Source organism: Neoarius graeffei, chromosome 18 (genome assembly GCF_027579695.1).
Source record: "Neoarius graeffei isolate fNeoGra1 chromosome 18, fNeoGra1.pri, whole genome shotgun sequence".
Taxonomy (NCBI): domain Eukaryota; kingdom Metazoa; phylum Chordata; class Actinopteri; order Siluriformes; family Ariidae; genus Neoarius; species Neoarius graeffei.
The window spans coordinates 46,639,208-46,655,767 of NC_083586.1; the positions used below are offsets into that span (position 1 = coordinate 46,639,208).

Here is a 16,560-nt window from a genome sequence, read left to right on the forward strand (position 1 = left end):
TGTATTGAAACTCAATGAAAGAGAATTGTACTTAAAAATTAGTGATAAAATTGAGCCTCAAGAATTAAACTCTTTCGAAGTTTAGTAGATGAACTGGTGTTTTTTTTTGTTTTTTTTTTTTAAAGTACAAAGGGTAAAAAAAAAAAAAAGTGTTCTCAACAAAATGCAACTTGCAAATGAATCATTTAATTCATCAGGGATGAAAGTCTTCCGGAAATACCCAGAAATCCGGATATTTGACAAAACTCTTGAAAATCTCCAGTTTTCCGAATGGAGAAATTTATTTTTCGGATTTTTCGCGTTCCTAGACATGGCATAATACTTCGCATCGTCCTTGCATGGGCGCGGTCCTTAAATAGCCCAAACATAGTTCATTGATGAAAGACATTTGTTCTTTGTTAACAGCGCGCGTGCCGGAGCTCGTTAGGCGTGCGCGCCCAAGGCGCGCCTTCAGGTGCACGAGCTAAGGCGCGCAGGACTGACACCGTTCTGCGCAAGTGCAACACAATCGCACTAGAAAGCATGTTCAAGCTGCCAGTGTAGCTGCAGTCTTTTCAGTTGCGAATTACGAGTATTTCCTCTTGTGTTAATAATTCGCCATGTCAAAACAAGCAAAACTTTCCTCCTTCTTTCGACGTGAAGAGAGGTAAGCAATTTATTTTATTTATTTATATATATATATATATATATATATATATATATATATATATATTTATTTTTTTTTCCATCAAAGTTGCATGTTGTGGTTTCGAAGCTAAGTTTTAGTGCCGTTTCTAGAACACAGCATCAAGAAAACGTGGAAGAAACAGCAATAATGGAAGAGCCGGTTTCTAAGCTGCCTAAAACTAGCAGTGGTAATGTATTTTTTGTTACATAATGCACTCAGGCTGCCAGTCAGTGTGTGACACACACACACACACCCTGAAAAATCCTAGCTACGCCCCTGATTTACATGAGAAATTTGGTATTCATTGGTGTTTAAATTTACAGACAATACGAACTAAATGCAAACAATTGGCTTCAACTCGCATAAATCTGAATTGGAAATGTTTAGTTCACTTTAGCTTCTGCAAACGCACAACTCTACTAAAAGATTGATAAACGAGGCTCAATGTCCCCAACACTGAAACCTGAAAGCTTTAGAAACTCGAACAGGCCTTTACTTTTTAACAGGACTGTTTTGGGATTTTGCTGAGTTTACCTTCAACTGTCTGATTTTTTCCAAAGTAATGAACTGTGTAGCAGGAAAATCACCGCGTTTTCTAAATGCACTCCTGAAAATTACTCATTAACTCGGGGAATTAAATTAGATATTTTTGACATGTTAATCATTAATGTACATGAAAGAAAAAGGCTTAAAAGTTATAACTTGTTTTAGTGAAAATAAGTACTAAAATGCACGAGAATGCAGGGTTTTGCATGTTATGTTGTTAAAATATTTTCGGGGGACGTTAACCCCCCCCCCCCCCCCCCCAAAAGATATCTTAGTTTGACTTTCAAAAGTGCAGGATTTTTTTTCTTTGCTCCACTTTCATCTTGATTATGTTTATTTAAGCACAGGGATGCCTCCAGACGTATAGATTTATAAAAATACATCGCTAACATTTTATATGTGTCCTATTCTATAATTGCAGGTACATTTCAAGTGTTGACTCTGTTGTCAACTTTATCGTTAAACCGAGCAATCTGTTGACAGAATTGACGATAACAGAGTTGCCCCCCCCCCCCCCCCCCCCCCCCCCCCCCGTGCACCACCACCATTTTGTGTCTTAATGCTAACATGCTAACCTCAAACTAGCTACCACATGGCATGCATAAAAACAGAATTTGATGGATTTGTTGGTTTTTAAAAAATGAGTCCAGATTCACTCCAATATCCCAATAACAGATTTGACAAATGATTAATTGTTAGATTATTAGATTAGGGATAAAATTAGCTCATGTTTTAAGTCGTTCAAATTCTGTAAAGCTGCTTTGCGACAATGTTTATTGTTAAAAGCGCTATACAAATAAACTTGATTTGATTAATCTACTACTGGTGTATCGTTAACATTTTGTTCAAATTAATGAGAGAAGAAATATGACGCCTCTCGCTGCCTTTCTGAAGTTTCCCGCCAGAGAAAGTGACGTCTCTTGGTGCACGTGTCGAGCGTATTATTAAAAATCTTCATGGATTTTATGCGGTTTTATAACAGCGGTAACAGACGCTACGTTCACACTGCAAGGCTTAATGCTCAATTCCGATTTTTTTGTGAAATCCGATTTTTTTGTGAGGTCGTTCACATTAACAAATATATGCGACTTGTATGTGATCCTCAGTATGAACGAAAAGCGACCTAAAAGTGTTCCGCATGCGCATTGCAAGATACGACGACGTCACACGCAGTGAGCATGGCCAGTGTTTACGGAAGTAAAACCGCCCGGTTGCGGTATGACCCATCCAATCTAGCTTGAATAGCTGCATCCCCCCAAATGGAAATCAGCTCCCTAACCTCTGCGTCCTTCCATTGAGAAGATTCAGAACCTTCACAGCCCGAAGCGTCCCTCGCATTGATGTCATGCGCAGGGGCGCAGATACGTTTTTTGAACTGGGGGGGACAAAAAACTGGGGGGGGACAAAGCTGCCAGCAAACCAACCCCAACCCCGATATGCCTGTCAAACTTGTTGTGGGTTACCATAGCAACCAAGCTCAAGCTCGCAACCTGTGCAGTCTGCGCAGCTCAACCAACCGAATATCAGTCTTTGTTTTATGTGAGTTGTTGCAACTATGTATACACTGCTGTGCACCTCAATAACCCGAATGGTAATTAGTCTTTTGATTTTTCCGTGAGGTTTGCCTTATGCAAAGAAAGACAGCATAGACGTTTTTTCCTCCCTATAAGTGGGGGGGACCGAACGAGGTGAATTTAAATCTGGGTGGGACGACTCCCACCCTCTATCTGCGCCCGTGATTATGCGCCATGTTGTTGTAACTTTTTTGAGAGACCCGCCGCCTACTTCAGCGCAGAATAGTGACGTTTGTGGCTTGTTGATGACGTGTAAGTCGGATGAATGCGACCTGGCGGTTCAGATTGAAGTCGCATATGAAAAGAGCGGATAGGAATCGGAATTAGGACCACATATCCAAACGGCCTAGGTCGGATTTGAAAAAATCGGATCTGTGTCGTTCATATTGTCAATAAAAGATCGGATACAGGTCACATATGGGCGAAAAGATCGGATTTGAGTCACTTCAGCCTGCAGTGTGAACGTAGCCAGAGTTGACGAGAACATTTGGACTGATAAAATATATACTGTGTATATTTTTTATTACTGAAATTTCACAAAATACAGAAAATGGACTTTCTATGCAGTTGATTTTATAATAGAATAGGCCCCCAAAATACAGATTGTTCGACTGAATCACTTCATGTTTATTCGAGTTGAATGGATGAATCAGGAGTTGAAGACGGCCAGTAATGTTGGGGGAGGGGTGGGAGTCATTTAGTTAGTGTTTTATGGATAAATTGGGTCTAAAATGTACATCAAGCATCACTATGGGTGAAAGTTTGTCATAATTTGCATTATTGTTCAAAACTGATTCAATCAAGATTTCTTTTGTGGAAAATAACAACAGGTTTATCTCGGAGACGCGAAACGTACCCCGAATTCTAGAATGATATATATATAATTTTTTTAAATGATATTTTAACACGATGCTTCTTCACCAAAGTGATTTTTCAAGAAGGTCCTGTAAAACCTAATTACGTATTACAAAATTGGGAAGGTGTAAAAACAAAGTATTTAAACAACTTGATTAAAAGAAATTGCATTATAATAATGTAAAAATTTGAATCGTATGCATTTGAAAGACTTTTTAAAAGAATTTAGATTTAAAGGTCATAGGCAATGGTCCGAGGTGAAACGTAGAATATCAACTTTATTGTCTAGAAGAACGACCCAAAAAGTGAATTCAATCTTCCTAGTGTCTAATTTGCACCCTAAAATTGAATAAAACGGTTAAAATATACTGTTTTGCCCAATTTCCGAAGGTTTGTTTACATCTCACTTATGCGCACTTTCACTGCCAGGGGACCGTCGTCGTGACGTCATTCAAGGCAAACAGACCGGGAGCAGCTCTGTACTTACTTGCAAACCGAGCACACGTGTACGGACTTTGGTCGTAAGAGGTTGTGTAAAACGTCTGAAAGTGATAGCGATTTTGAAGTAGGAACTCTCCAAATTGAATATCGAGAGGTGAAACCGTACATGTATGAACGTATGGCCGTTGCGAAGCAATCGGTGAATGTGGCTCACTGGTTTGACCGTGCAGCCTCGGAATTGGACAGCGACTCGGCCGACTCTGATCGCGGTGACCCCGGACCTCAACAAGACTCGCACTCAAACGATTTATCCTGGTAGTTATGATAAAGTCTTACTTTCGTCATAATACTAAATAAGAGCCCTTTTGAAGAATAATTAAACCGCTCTCCCTAGTGGATATAGGGAACGATTACTTGACAGTGCGCCGGTAGGCCACATTAGCTTGCCATCCGCGGCATTATACTATTTATAGCCAACTCTAAGTGAGGAAATATCCCTTTGTCTCATTTCCACAATGATTGTACAGGATCTCTCGGGATTCTTGACTTGTCAATTGCAAGCAAAAGTAAAAATGTTTACCTCCAATCTTCTCCTTTTTGATTGAGCATTGCTGCTCCGTTTCTTCTTTGACTGCTTGATTTTGTTTCACGCGCACAATCCACTCTCTCCGCCTCGTCTCCTCTTCCGGAAAAAGCCAACCCTCTGGCTTCACATGCACACAATCCACTCTTTCCGCCTCGTCTCCTCTTCCGGAAAAAAACAACCCTCTGGCTTCACATGCACACAATCCACTCTCTCCGCCTCGTCTCCTCTTTTGGAAAAAGCCAACCCTCTCGCTCCGCCTCTTCTCCTTTTTCAGAAAAAGCCAATCCACTCTCTCAGGGTCTCCGCGGATCCTTAAAAAGTCTTAAAAAGTCTTATTTTTAATATGTGTTTTTTAAGGTCTTAAAAAGCATTATATTTCGCTATTTTTTGAGCTATGGTATTAAATTTCACATGGGAGGTATTAAATTTCATCCGGGTAGCCTACGGTAAATGAAAAAAAAAATATATGTCTGGATTTTTTTTCCGCGCTAACGTTATTTATTCAACCAGCGTCGTTTGTTATCAAGATGCTGAACAAGTAGCACAAGAGCCGTTGTGTGTCTAGCACTAGTTCTAATAGCGCAGGAACCACGCCACAGGGGGCAGTGTGTTCTTTTATCCATGTAGTAGAACCACTGAGAGTAGAGCAGACGAGGAAGAAGTGGTTGAACTTGAACATGAGCGGAGATGGGGAAGTGTAAGTTTAGTAACAAGTGGCTTGAGGAGCCAAAATACAAAAGTTGGCTAACAACAGCAACTTCAGAATATGAAGCGAGATGTAAGGTATGTCGGAAAGACATCAAGTTAACAACAATGGGCTGTAAAGCCCTTGACGCTCACTCGAAAGGGGAAAAGCATATGCGCTATGCTGCTAGTCGGGCAACAACAGTCCCCATGCCAATGTTCGCCTCTACGGTCACAAAAAGTGCAACGCCAGCTTTAGCGTCTCCGGCAGCGCTCGAAACTAACGGTGTCCCGGGGACCATAAAAAATGTCATCGGGACACAAAATTATCATATCTGGGACAATCCCGGGACAATGGAAAAAAATAGATCTAGAAAAAAAGTTCTACATTAATATTATTTACAAAGCCGTAACACATACGTAGACATTCACCTAATTTGTCAATTTTAATTTTAAAACGTTAACAGCGAAAAATACATAGTAGCTACACTTTCGATGCACCTGCATCCGTAGGCTACAGAGCAGCGCATTCTGTTCTAGAATCTTCGGCCGGAGTCCGCATTATATGGACTTGGAATGGAATTGCTACCGCACGCGCTGCGCCGACTCTCGCCAGAACAAAAATGCTGAAGTGGTTGAAGCGGACCGACCGCGGGGAAGAAACTGAAAGCCCAGACATAACGTCTCCGGGACCTTCAGGATCCAAAGTGTCATCGCCTGGTCTGCAGGCAACGCTAGCAACTGAATGAACTTAATGAACACTGTTAGACACGTTATAAAATACAACAGGAATGATGTGGCTGGATAACGGAAAAAATGGATAAAATGGATAACGGAAAAAATGGATAAAATGGATAACGGAAAGTTCATAAAATGGATAACGGAAAGTTCATAAAAATGGATAACGGTAATGGTGAAAATTATAAGTTGGCCTTATAAGTGCCAACAGATATTCAAGGTATAAGTAGATGAAATGAACATAAAAGGGGTCTTCTTTTCAGCTAAAGTGTACTGCAGATGTAGGGAGTTGAAACATTTTCTGAATGAGCTAGTTGGCCCCTTTAAATAAACGGGTATCTATTCATACAGTGAGATCGCCAAAGTTTAATAAACTGAAAATGCAATAACTGTAATTTTGAAGTAGATGATGTATAGGACATGTGTCGCTTGTGTCTTGTGACTTATTGTAAAAATGATATAAAGGGTTCAAAATCGCATAGTTACAAATATAATAGTAACTTCATATGATAATATTAACCACTGGTTATTTCAGAGAGGAAAAAAATGGGGACACTATTGCTTCCATTCGGGACAATACAACACAGAATTCGGGACCACTGGGGGACACAAAGAAAAAAAGTTAATTTCGAGCCCTGGTCTCCGGGTCCCAGCACAAGTGCTTTCGCGGCATTCGCCCCAACCGCTACGCTGAAGGCAGAAATACTGTGGGTTCTGCAGAAGATGCACTTATTTATTTTAAAAAAATGCTTTGAACTTAACCTAGAGTGTGCTTTTTTTTTTTACTGTACGTATTTGTTCCGCGGTAGTGGTCTTATTTTTTATACTCAGTGGTCTTAAAATGGTCTTAAAAAGTATTATTTTTGCTGGTCAGAAATGTGCAGAGACCCTGCTCTCTCCGCCTCTTCTCCTCTCTCAAAAAAAGGTAAAAACTTCTTCCTGAACCGGTCCCGTTGTTACAGTTCATTGCACAACAATAAAGCATGGGGTTTTTCTTTGAAAATTCCCGAACGCACGTCTGCACTCAAGCCGAACGGTAATGTAAGTAAACGGAAGTGGACTCGACTCAAGCGGTTTGTTTGGCTTAAATGACGCCACACGCCGAGTGGTCACGAAAATCGCCGAACAGAAATTCGCCGTGATCCGTACTAACTTATTTTAATTATTACTTATTAACAACACTTCTTGGGACCAGAAGAAAATTACAGAGGGTTTTTTAACAAATAAAGTTTCAAATGTGCATAAATTGAAAACTGTTGCCTGTGAGCTTTAAACTGGGAAATCTTCAAACATTGTTTAATAGTGTCACTTTAGATAGTTCCATTCTTTAATGGCTTGATCCGATATCATTTGTTTTCCCCCCAATTCGTTTTTGCGGTTAGTAGACAAAACTCGCTTCCATGTCTTGTCATAACCATGTTCATTCAGCTTAGTCAACTTTAAGTTTGACGATAACCAACTTATCCATGATAAGACAGAATCCCAGAAAAATAAAAAGATCTTGAGTTTTTAACTGTAAGTTTTGACATAAAAATAATGCAAAGCAACTAAAACCAGTTTGTATCTTGCAAAGTAAAATGAAAAATTAATTTTGTATTAATAATCTGTCCGTTTACAGATAGATACCAGTAAAGATTTAAGTAAATAACAATCACCAAATTCAGATCTTTGTAAATGTTTACACTTTTGTCTCTCCAGAGTTGAGTTACTTTCACACTTTCTCTCACACGTCCTTCCTCACGTTCACCCTCGCTCGCAAATGGAAAATGCAGATCTAAAGATCCAACTTTTCTTGAGGCTACATTAAATAAACTAAACATTTATAGTTTTGTTTTGACAGCACTGATGTGGAAAAAGCCGTCTGATCAGCGATTTAAATCTGCTGTATTACACACTAATAGGTTTTTAGATAAATGTTTGATTGTGCTGCAAGCAGGGCTTTGAACCAGAATTTTTTTCCTATTGGTTCGTTCCGAACAGAAATGGAATTTTAACGTTTCCGGTTTTGGGTTCCACCATTAAATAGACGTTCCCGAACCGGTTAGAACAAAAAAATTTCGTTCCCGTAACGGTTAATTACGTTCCCTGTCAGCTGTTTAACAAATGGCTGTAAAATTATGTCTCTGTCTCATCCAGCTTAAGCCAAGTGTAGGCTAATTCTATTACAACCTTCATTAAATAAGACAAGAAATAATTCAAAACAATTATTATTTCAAATGTTGGCGATTTGGATTCTCAGTATGTCTTCCCATCTACACAAACACAAAAAGTGCCAAAAATGAAAGAGAATTAGTTTAGTGTGTTACCAAAGGCTAGTCAGGCCCTATGCATTGATAGGCTAACAGAGGTTAACGTCATTTAATGTTCGCGAGCCTCTCATTAACGTGGACAAATATATTGATATCGTGTTTGAAATTGATGTTTTTGAATAACGATAGACTGCAATGTTTACCTCTTATTTAAGATGTGGAGACGTGATAGTAGTCCACCCTCCCGCTCTCTCCATTCAGTCAGCGAACGTCACACAGGAAGTGAACCCCAGCGGGTCATAGAAACTTGCGCAGGAGAAGAATGACTTTTTTATTTGTAGGCTACGGAAACTTTGAGGAACGAAATAAAAACCGGTATTAACCGGTTACCATTATTTTTAATAAGCGTTTCTGTTCCGGAACATAAAAAATAATAAAGTTTCTGGTTTCGTTTCTGTTCCATGTGAAATAGAAAAAGTTCCCGGTTTTCCTTTTCGTTCCTTGAACCGGTTCAAAGCCCTGGCTGCAAGTGACTATAATCAGCGCATATATGCAGGGGCCGTAAGTATAAAATTCAGAGGAAACATTTGGTGCATTTTTGAAAAAGTACTATAATCTGAGGTTCCTGTCTGAACATGGCATATTGTACCTAAATCGCATAAAGGCCTGGAGTTCTGCTTGAATGGCACTATTATACATTTGTTAATGTTAAGCACTCTGTATTTAGTAGCACAGCATTGAGGTCATTTTATGTACTACAGAGTATCTTGATTTTTAGGGCTCTCCTGATCACTCCAGTTCCAAGACTTCACCCCTGTCCCGCAAGTCCAGCGGCTCCCCTAAACGAAAACCCAGCGGTTCTCCTAAACGCAAGAACATTGGGAAAGGCAGCAGCTCCAGCAAGAAGGAGAAGAAATCTTCCTCTTCGTCAGTCATCTCCTCCCCGGCGGTGGAGCAGAGCCGAACCGAAGAGGCTGAGAGCAGGCAAGTTTTAACTCTGTCCCCTGCTCAGATATGGAGTTGAAAGTTTGATGTGCATGTTCCTGGGAAAACTGCACCGAGGAACTGTTCAGGTTTCCCCGATAACGTTGCCCTTTAGGGCTAAAGACAAGTTGAGAGACTCTCTTGAGCAACGAATGTTGTTTCTGTACATGGTTTTTCCGAACTCACTCTTAAGAAGGAGTCTTATGAGCAACACTACCAACAGCTTCTTTGCAAGGCACATCCCCGACATAGGCATTTGTACTATCCTTGCAGAAGGCAGTAGTCGTTGCTAAATCCAGTCGATAAGGTCACATGGGGGTCGTGTTTTTTTTTTTTGGGCAAAAAAACAAATATAAAGTGTTGAAAAATGTTAATATATTGTATCGTCATAAAGCATTACACATATATAATGTGGTAATTAATAACTGAAACTTTTATATTTTTGGGCTATAATATTATTTGGGTCCGTCTCAGAAATTGGGTACTGTGGGGTACCCCACTAAATATACTTGGTCAATAAACTATAAGGTTTTGAACGGTGATGTTTGTTTTAATTTGAAATAAAATGATGAAAGAAATAATACAGATAAAACTAAATCTTTGATGTGAATACTCTATTCAGAATTTGGCAAAAATTCTGCAAATTTGTGGAAAAATGGCGGCTTGATCTGGGACATGATAAATGGTTGACTACATCGCATTCCCTTAAAAAGGCTGTAGTCCACTGAAAAGTCTACAGTTATCACTAATTGTATTTTAAGTTGTAACTTTATCCACCTAAGGATCGGTGCGCTCACAGAATGATCATAACCGTAATAAACATCATGCAAAATATTTCATCACCGTTGTAACTCCATTTTCCGCAGACCCAAAACCAATACGATCGTGTGTTTTGATCTAAACGGAAAGCCTCAGGGTCGAGGTCACGACCTCACCAAAAGTAGTAACTTAATCACTACGCCATATAAACATTTAGTTATAAATCTGCGATTTTGTTTTTTAAAACGAAAGCTGAAAGTTAGGTGTAGAATATGTTTCTTACAGAATGTGTTACGATGGTAGCTGGTCCTGTGTGAATTTCTGAGCTATAAAATGAGTTGTGGTCTCTTTTTTACCGTAGCGTGTTATTTGTGTGCGGGGAAGGACACACATTAACAATTTGCATGTGTAGAATGGAATTTTCCACTCCAACAGTTAGTTGATCGTGCTTCCATTTGCGGTCTTTCTGTTACGCGGGTGATCTGTTCGGACGTTATCACTGAAGAGGTGAGTCTTGCAGTATAAGGCAATAGAATGTTTCTTTTTCATCTTACTTTCATATTTCATAATGTTTGCGTATTTTTGGCCAATATTTTGCAACCACGGTCAATTTAGATCGAACTTTTGATAGAATCTACGGCCAGTCATTTTGCCCCGCCCCCGCCTCGCGCTCCGTCCGGTGCGGTAGTGATGTCCCGTTGCTCGCGCGCCGCAGCAGAGACCCGCGCGACCTTCAGCCGCTACAGTCGCTGTTCTTTTACCACCGCCGTTATTCTCATCTTTCCGGTGTGTTCTTGATTTTTCCATTGTGTCCTATTTCGCCGTATCAAATACCCGAAACGCATCATATTATTCATATTTAAGTGAATAATCAATTCAGTCATCATAACTTGGCATTTTTAACCCAAGCAATCAAAAAGAGGAAATTTATTCAATATTTTCACTCATCTGTGAAGGAGGGGCTTTAATTCTTCATGATGGAGTTATTTTATATGGAAATCGATTTTACAAAAGCATTTGAATTGTAACCAAAAAAATTTCCCACAGTGGAGGCCAGATAAAGCAAGATGCTATCTTTATTCTTATTAAACATGACAAAAGAAACATTGAGTGTTTGGTAAATGCAAAAAAAAAAGTAAAATTAGAAAATTTATTTTTTGACCATAATGTCCCAAATGAGAGAGCAGTTTCTGAGACGCACCCATATATAATATTTTCGAAATAAACGGATGAGACTAAAGAAATCGCTTTCAGACATGTGTATGCTTATTTCTGAGGGAACGTGCGTTCCTATTTTAAAATGTACTCCAGGTCGTCCCCCTTTCCTCGCCGCCTTCAGCCAGTGGTCCCATGTGTGATTGTAGGTGTGACGTACTTCCGAGTTGTTAAAGGAAGTTGTCGAAAAGAGACCACTGAGCTCTAGCGCCGGGCCTTTTCCGGGAAATAAGAGTTTGGGTCATGGTGACAGTGTGTGTACGTCAGCCTCAGGTCGGCAGTTTCAGTTTCAAAAACTGTAAGACTAGAGTAATATAAAGTACTCTTGGTATATTTTACTTCTGTGATTTTGTTAATTTTTGGACTGCACTTCATTTTTTTGCTACTGCCTCATAGAGTAAATATACACTACCGTTCAAAAGTTTGGGGTCACCCAGACAATTTTGTGTTTTCCATGAAAAGTCACACTTTTATTTACCATCATAAGTTGTAAAATGAATAGAAAATATAGTCAAGACATTTTTCTGGCCATTTTGAGCATTTAATCGACCCCACAAATGCGATGCTCCAGAAACTCAGGCCCTGTCCACACGGCAACGGATTCAGGTGAATCCGATACAATTGCTTATCGTTTCGGCCTGTCGTCCACACGGCACCAGCGTTTTGGGTGCCCCACAACGCAATCTTTTGAGAACGGGTTCCAGAGTGGAAAGATCTGGCAACGTTGCCGTTGCGAAGTCGTCTGGATGAGTAGAACGGATTTGTTTACGATGACGTCACAACCACATGACTGTGAGTGCTTCACGCCGGGTAGAAGTGTAACGAACTCGATGCGAGTTGTCAACAAATCCTATAACTTGGTTCATGAAACGCACTTACAAAATATTTTCACTGTGAATATTTATTGTGTAATGGTGCAAAGTGAGAGAGAGAGAGAATAGCCCTTAGGGCAGAGTCAATCCCACCAGCAAAAATAGGGGAAAAAAGGAGCGATCTCACCTCTTCAGATGTTGGTTTAAGTCCTACAATACATTCCTCAAAAAGGGCGTAGAAGAACAAATTAATCCATCAACGTGTAGCATTCAATTTATTCCGGACCATTAAAGACGCCGCCTTCCGCGTAGAATCATACGTCATCCTCGCCGCCATATTGGATGGGTCAAAGCGGAGAATAAAGATGCCTCATTCATGTGCTGCGTTTAACTGTACCAACAGGTTTGCCGTCCAAACGAGATCACATGGGATTACCTTTCACAGGTGAGACTGGAAAAATACTTTTCATTGTATTTGGTCATTATAATGTAATTTTATGAACAGATTTTCCTGACTTTGTGGCTAATATGAAGTCTCGCGCATAATAGTTTATGCGCATGCGTCCTTACTACTTCTATTGTTCTGGTGTCTCCGAAGGGACCGTCTTACAGCGCCCCTAGAGGTGTGGCATGTGTATTGCATCGTTTTCAGCAAGCGTTGCGTTGCCATATGGACCTGATATTTTACTGATCGTTGCCCATGTGGACGCGATATATTTTTAAATAACATCTCGTTGCCGTTGTCGTGTGGATGTAGCCTCAATCTGCTCAAAGGAAGGTCAGTTTTATAGCTTCTCTAAAGAGCTCAACTGTTTTCAGCTGTGCTAACATGATTGTACAAGGGTTTTCTAATCATCCATTAGCCTTCTGAGGCAATGAGCAAACACATTGTACCATTAGAACACTGGAGTGAGAGTTGCTGGAAATGGGCCTCTATACACCTATGGAGATATTGCACCAAAAACCAGACATTTGCAGCTAGAATAGTCATTTACCACATTAGCAATGTATAGAGTGGATTTCTGATTAGTTTAAAGTGATCTTCGTTGAAAAGAACAGTGCTTTTCTTTCAAAAATAAGGACATTTCAAAGTGACCCCAAACTTTTGAACGGTAGTGTGTATGCAAAATTTATTGTATGGACATGGGATCAGAAAAGAGCTTTATTTATAAGCAGTAGCCACTTGGACCCATAGGGTACCTATTTTTAATTAAATGAACAAACATTCACACGAAAGAATGAGCAAATAAGCTAAATAATTAAGTAAATGTGTTCCCCATGCCCACAATTTTCACCGTACCGTCCCCCCCGCCCCCGATCATGCATTCGTGATTATTTCAACTGTTATCCACAATGACAAGTTGGCAGTATTCTCGGCGAGTCCCTCAGCGGCGCATGCGCGTTCTCTGTGTATTCGGCTGTGACCGAGTCGCTCTTTATTTTGAACAAGTGGGCCGGGTCCATCAGAGCACACTAAAGGACTACTTGGGCTACAGTGTTGTTTGGGAAAAGCACATTAGCTTGACGATGGATCTTCGGAGGTATTTAAAGACAGTCTTGGCGTTAAGAGGCTTTCGGGAAACCCAGCCCAGTTCATGTGAAAACGTCAGTTCGATTATAAATTAGACGTACACTACCATTTCAAAAGTTTGGGGTCACTTTGAAATGTCCTTATTTTTGAAAGAAAAGCACTGTCCTTTTCAATGAAGATCACTTTAAACTAATCAGAAATCCACTCTATACATCGCTAATGTGGTAAATGACTATTCTAGCTGCAAATGTGTGGTTTTTGGTGCAATATCTCCATAGGTGTATAGAGGCCCATTTCCAGCAACTCTCACTCCAGTGTTCTAATGGTACAATGTGTTTGCTCATTGCCTCAGAAGGCTAATGGATGATTAGAAAACCCTTGTACAATCATGTTAGCACAGCTGAAAACAGCTTAGCTCTTTAGAGAAGCTATAAAACTGACCTTCCTTTGAGCAGATTGAGTTTCTGGAGCATCACATTTGTGGGGTCGATTAAATGCTCAAAATGGCCAGAAAAATGTCTTGACTATATTTTCTATTCATTTTACAACTTATGGTGGTAAATAAAAGTGTGACTTTTCATGGAAAACACAAAATTGTCTGGGTGACCCCGAACTTTTGAACGGTAGTGTAGAAAAAGTCCAATGTGGTGTGTGTGGAGTTTTCAGTGAAACAGAAGCGATCGTTTAAGCCCATGCTTCTAATTTTGAGAACCTGAGGCTTAAATAATCATCAGTGCTGTTTCTGAAATAATATCCAGAGACTCCACATTTCTGTCTAATTATGACACTTTTTAATAAATCTGGATCCTGTGGGTATACAATAGTAATAATAATGTTATCATTATTAACCAAATACTGATATGCGAGTGGAGTGGCACTCCTGGCTTGGCCCCACACCAGCCCTGATTCATGTCCATGATGAAAGGCTTGATGATGATGTTGATGATTTATTCATGTATTATTGTAAACCAAAACCATGGACCACGGCTGGACTGCTATTCATGCTACTGATACTTTGATTTGATCATTTGCAAAGAACTCATTTGACCCTCTAATCATTGATCAGATCATCCAAGAGTGGACACAGCAAGAAGAAAGGGCCGCGTACGCCCAGCCCCCCTCCCCCTGTGCCCTTGGACCTGCCCATAGGAGGCAAAAAGCACAAGGGCAAGCACAAGAACAAGGAGAAGAATGAAGACAAGCAGAAAGAGGCCAAGGAGCGGGGCAGGGATCTCGATAAGCACAAGGAGAAGAAAGAGAAGCGCAGGTACATGCCGATGTGAACAAACTACCTTTATAGGATTAATAAAGCAGGGTTTCTTTTTTTATTTTAGTGCTTTATGCTGTCACACAGAGAGCGCAAAAATGTAGTAGATGCATGGGTGCAAGTTTTCCGGCATGTTCCGGAAGCTCCGTTTTTTTCCGTTCTGAAAGTCATTTTTCCAAATCGTGTAAATCCGTTGAGATTTTCAGGGGGTGGCCCTCTCACTGTCTCACTGTCAGCGTATTACCGGGTTACCGCGGTACAGTCTCCACACGAGACAAATCTTTTCATCTCGTCTTCACCACAAACGGTGTTATACATGTGGTGATATGTTTCACGCACGTAGCACGTTGTTCGACCAAATCAACACAGCTATTCCCATGAGTCGCCATTTCTTTTGGTGCAAGTTAGAACGGTGCTTTTGATTGGCTCGCTGTTAAGTGCCGTCCAATGAAACTTCAGCTTTTATAATAAGCCTTATTTCGCTTCCCTCCCTTGCGACAGATCCACGTGCTTGGCTTCTGGTTGCTGATCAAAACATGTCAAAATGAAGTTTTTATCGGAAGGCTCCAATACAGAAGAATTAGAAAAGACGTCTAGGAATGAATGGAGATGGGAATGGTTAAGCGAGTGTGACAAAAACGGTGACAAATAGGGAATATGGCTGAGAAAACCGGACGTCCCGGGAGTTGCGGACTGCTGTTCAAAGACTATCAAGTCCGGCTCCAGTGGGAAGAAGGGACTTAAGTCACGCCGATGAGACTAATCACTTTTCTGATTTTTGTGCTATGTAGTAATAAGTGAATTCAAAACATTTATTGGTGATTTTAAATTGTCATCTGATATTGTGTGATGTGCAAATGCAATGTGCTTTCTTCTAGAACTGAAATTATTCATCACAAGTATCTGCTTTTATAAACTTTTTTTTTTTTACATTTGATTACCTTTCAATTATTAAATAAAAGTAAGGTAGGTCTTGAAATAAGTTTGTTAGCTTTTTTTTATCATCTTTTCTAATGTGGTTGTTAGGTTGAAAACTCATTTGTAGTCAGTAGGGCTGTAACAATATGCATATCGAAATCAAAATCGCGATACGCAGAGCCACGATCCGTATTGCGATACAAGAAGGCAGAATCGCGGTACACCCTTTCAAACTTCTCCTCAGCCCAAAAACAGAGGTGCTTCCAAACTTCAATTTATGAATACTTTACTTTTTATTTAAATTACATTTTAAACTTACTTAAATTACTTTTATTTTTTATATCTATTAATAAGTCGTTTTTTCGCCGACCTGCGACAATCTTCTGCGAGTCACGCAACGTCCACACTCGCCACTGGCAACCATATGGCGTCCTTGGCCACCAGAGCATTCGTTTCTTTTAAGCGGTCGCCATTCTGGTTGCGACGCGGGGAGCGAATCTGTAAACAAGCAGCTCATTGGCTGGCTAGGTGTGCCACAAGCCAATCACAATCACCGACAAAGCTGCCTTGACCGGAAAGGCATGCAGTGTTGCCAGATTGGGCGGGTTTAGGTGCTTTTTGGCGGATTTTGAACATATTTTGGGGTGGAAAACGTCAGCAGTATCTGGCAACACTGAAGGCATGTCTGCTTGGGCGGAAGCCTTCTGCGGCAGTTACACTTTGACACGCGAGCA

General features: G+C 40.3%; 1 protein-coding gene across 3 annotated transcripts in view; it reads left to right on the forward strand.

Moving 5' to 3' along the window:
* The window catches only part of zc3h13 (zinc finger CCCH-type containing 13), an 84,837-nt gene that overhangs the window by 42,609 nt on the left and 25,668 nt on the right, over positions 1 to 16,560 (forward strand). For 2 of the 3 annotated variants that reach the window (XM_060898938.1, XM_060898940.1), the window contains exons 8-9: positions 9,119 to 9,324; positions 14,708 to 14,908. In XM_060898938.1, coding sequence (XP_060754921.1) covers positions 9,119 to 9,324; positions 14,708 to 14,908 — 407 coding nt within the window. The remainder of the gene's footprint in view (positions 1 to 9,118; positions 9,325 to 14,707; positions 14,909 to 16,560) is intronic. The other variant, XM_060898939.1, reaches the window with a different exon arrangement.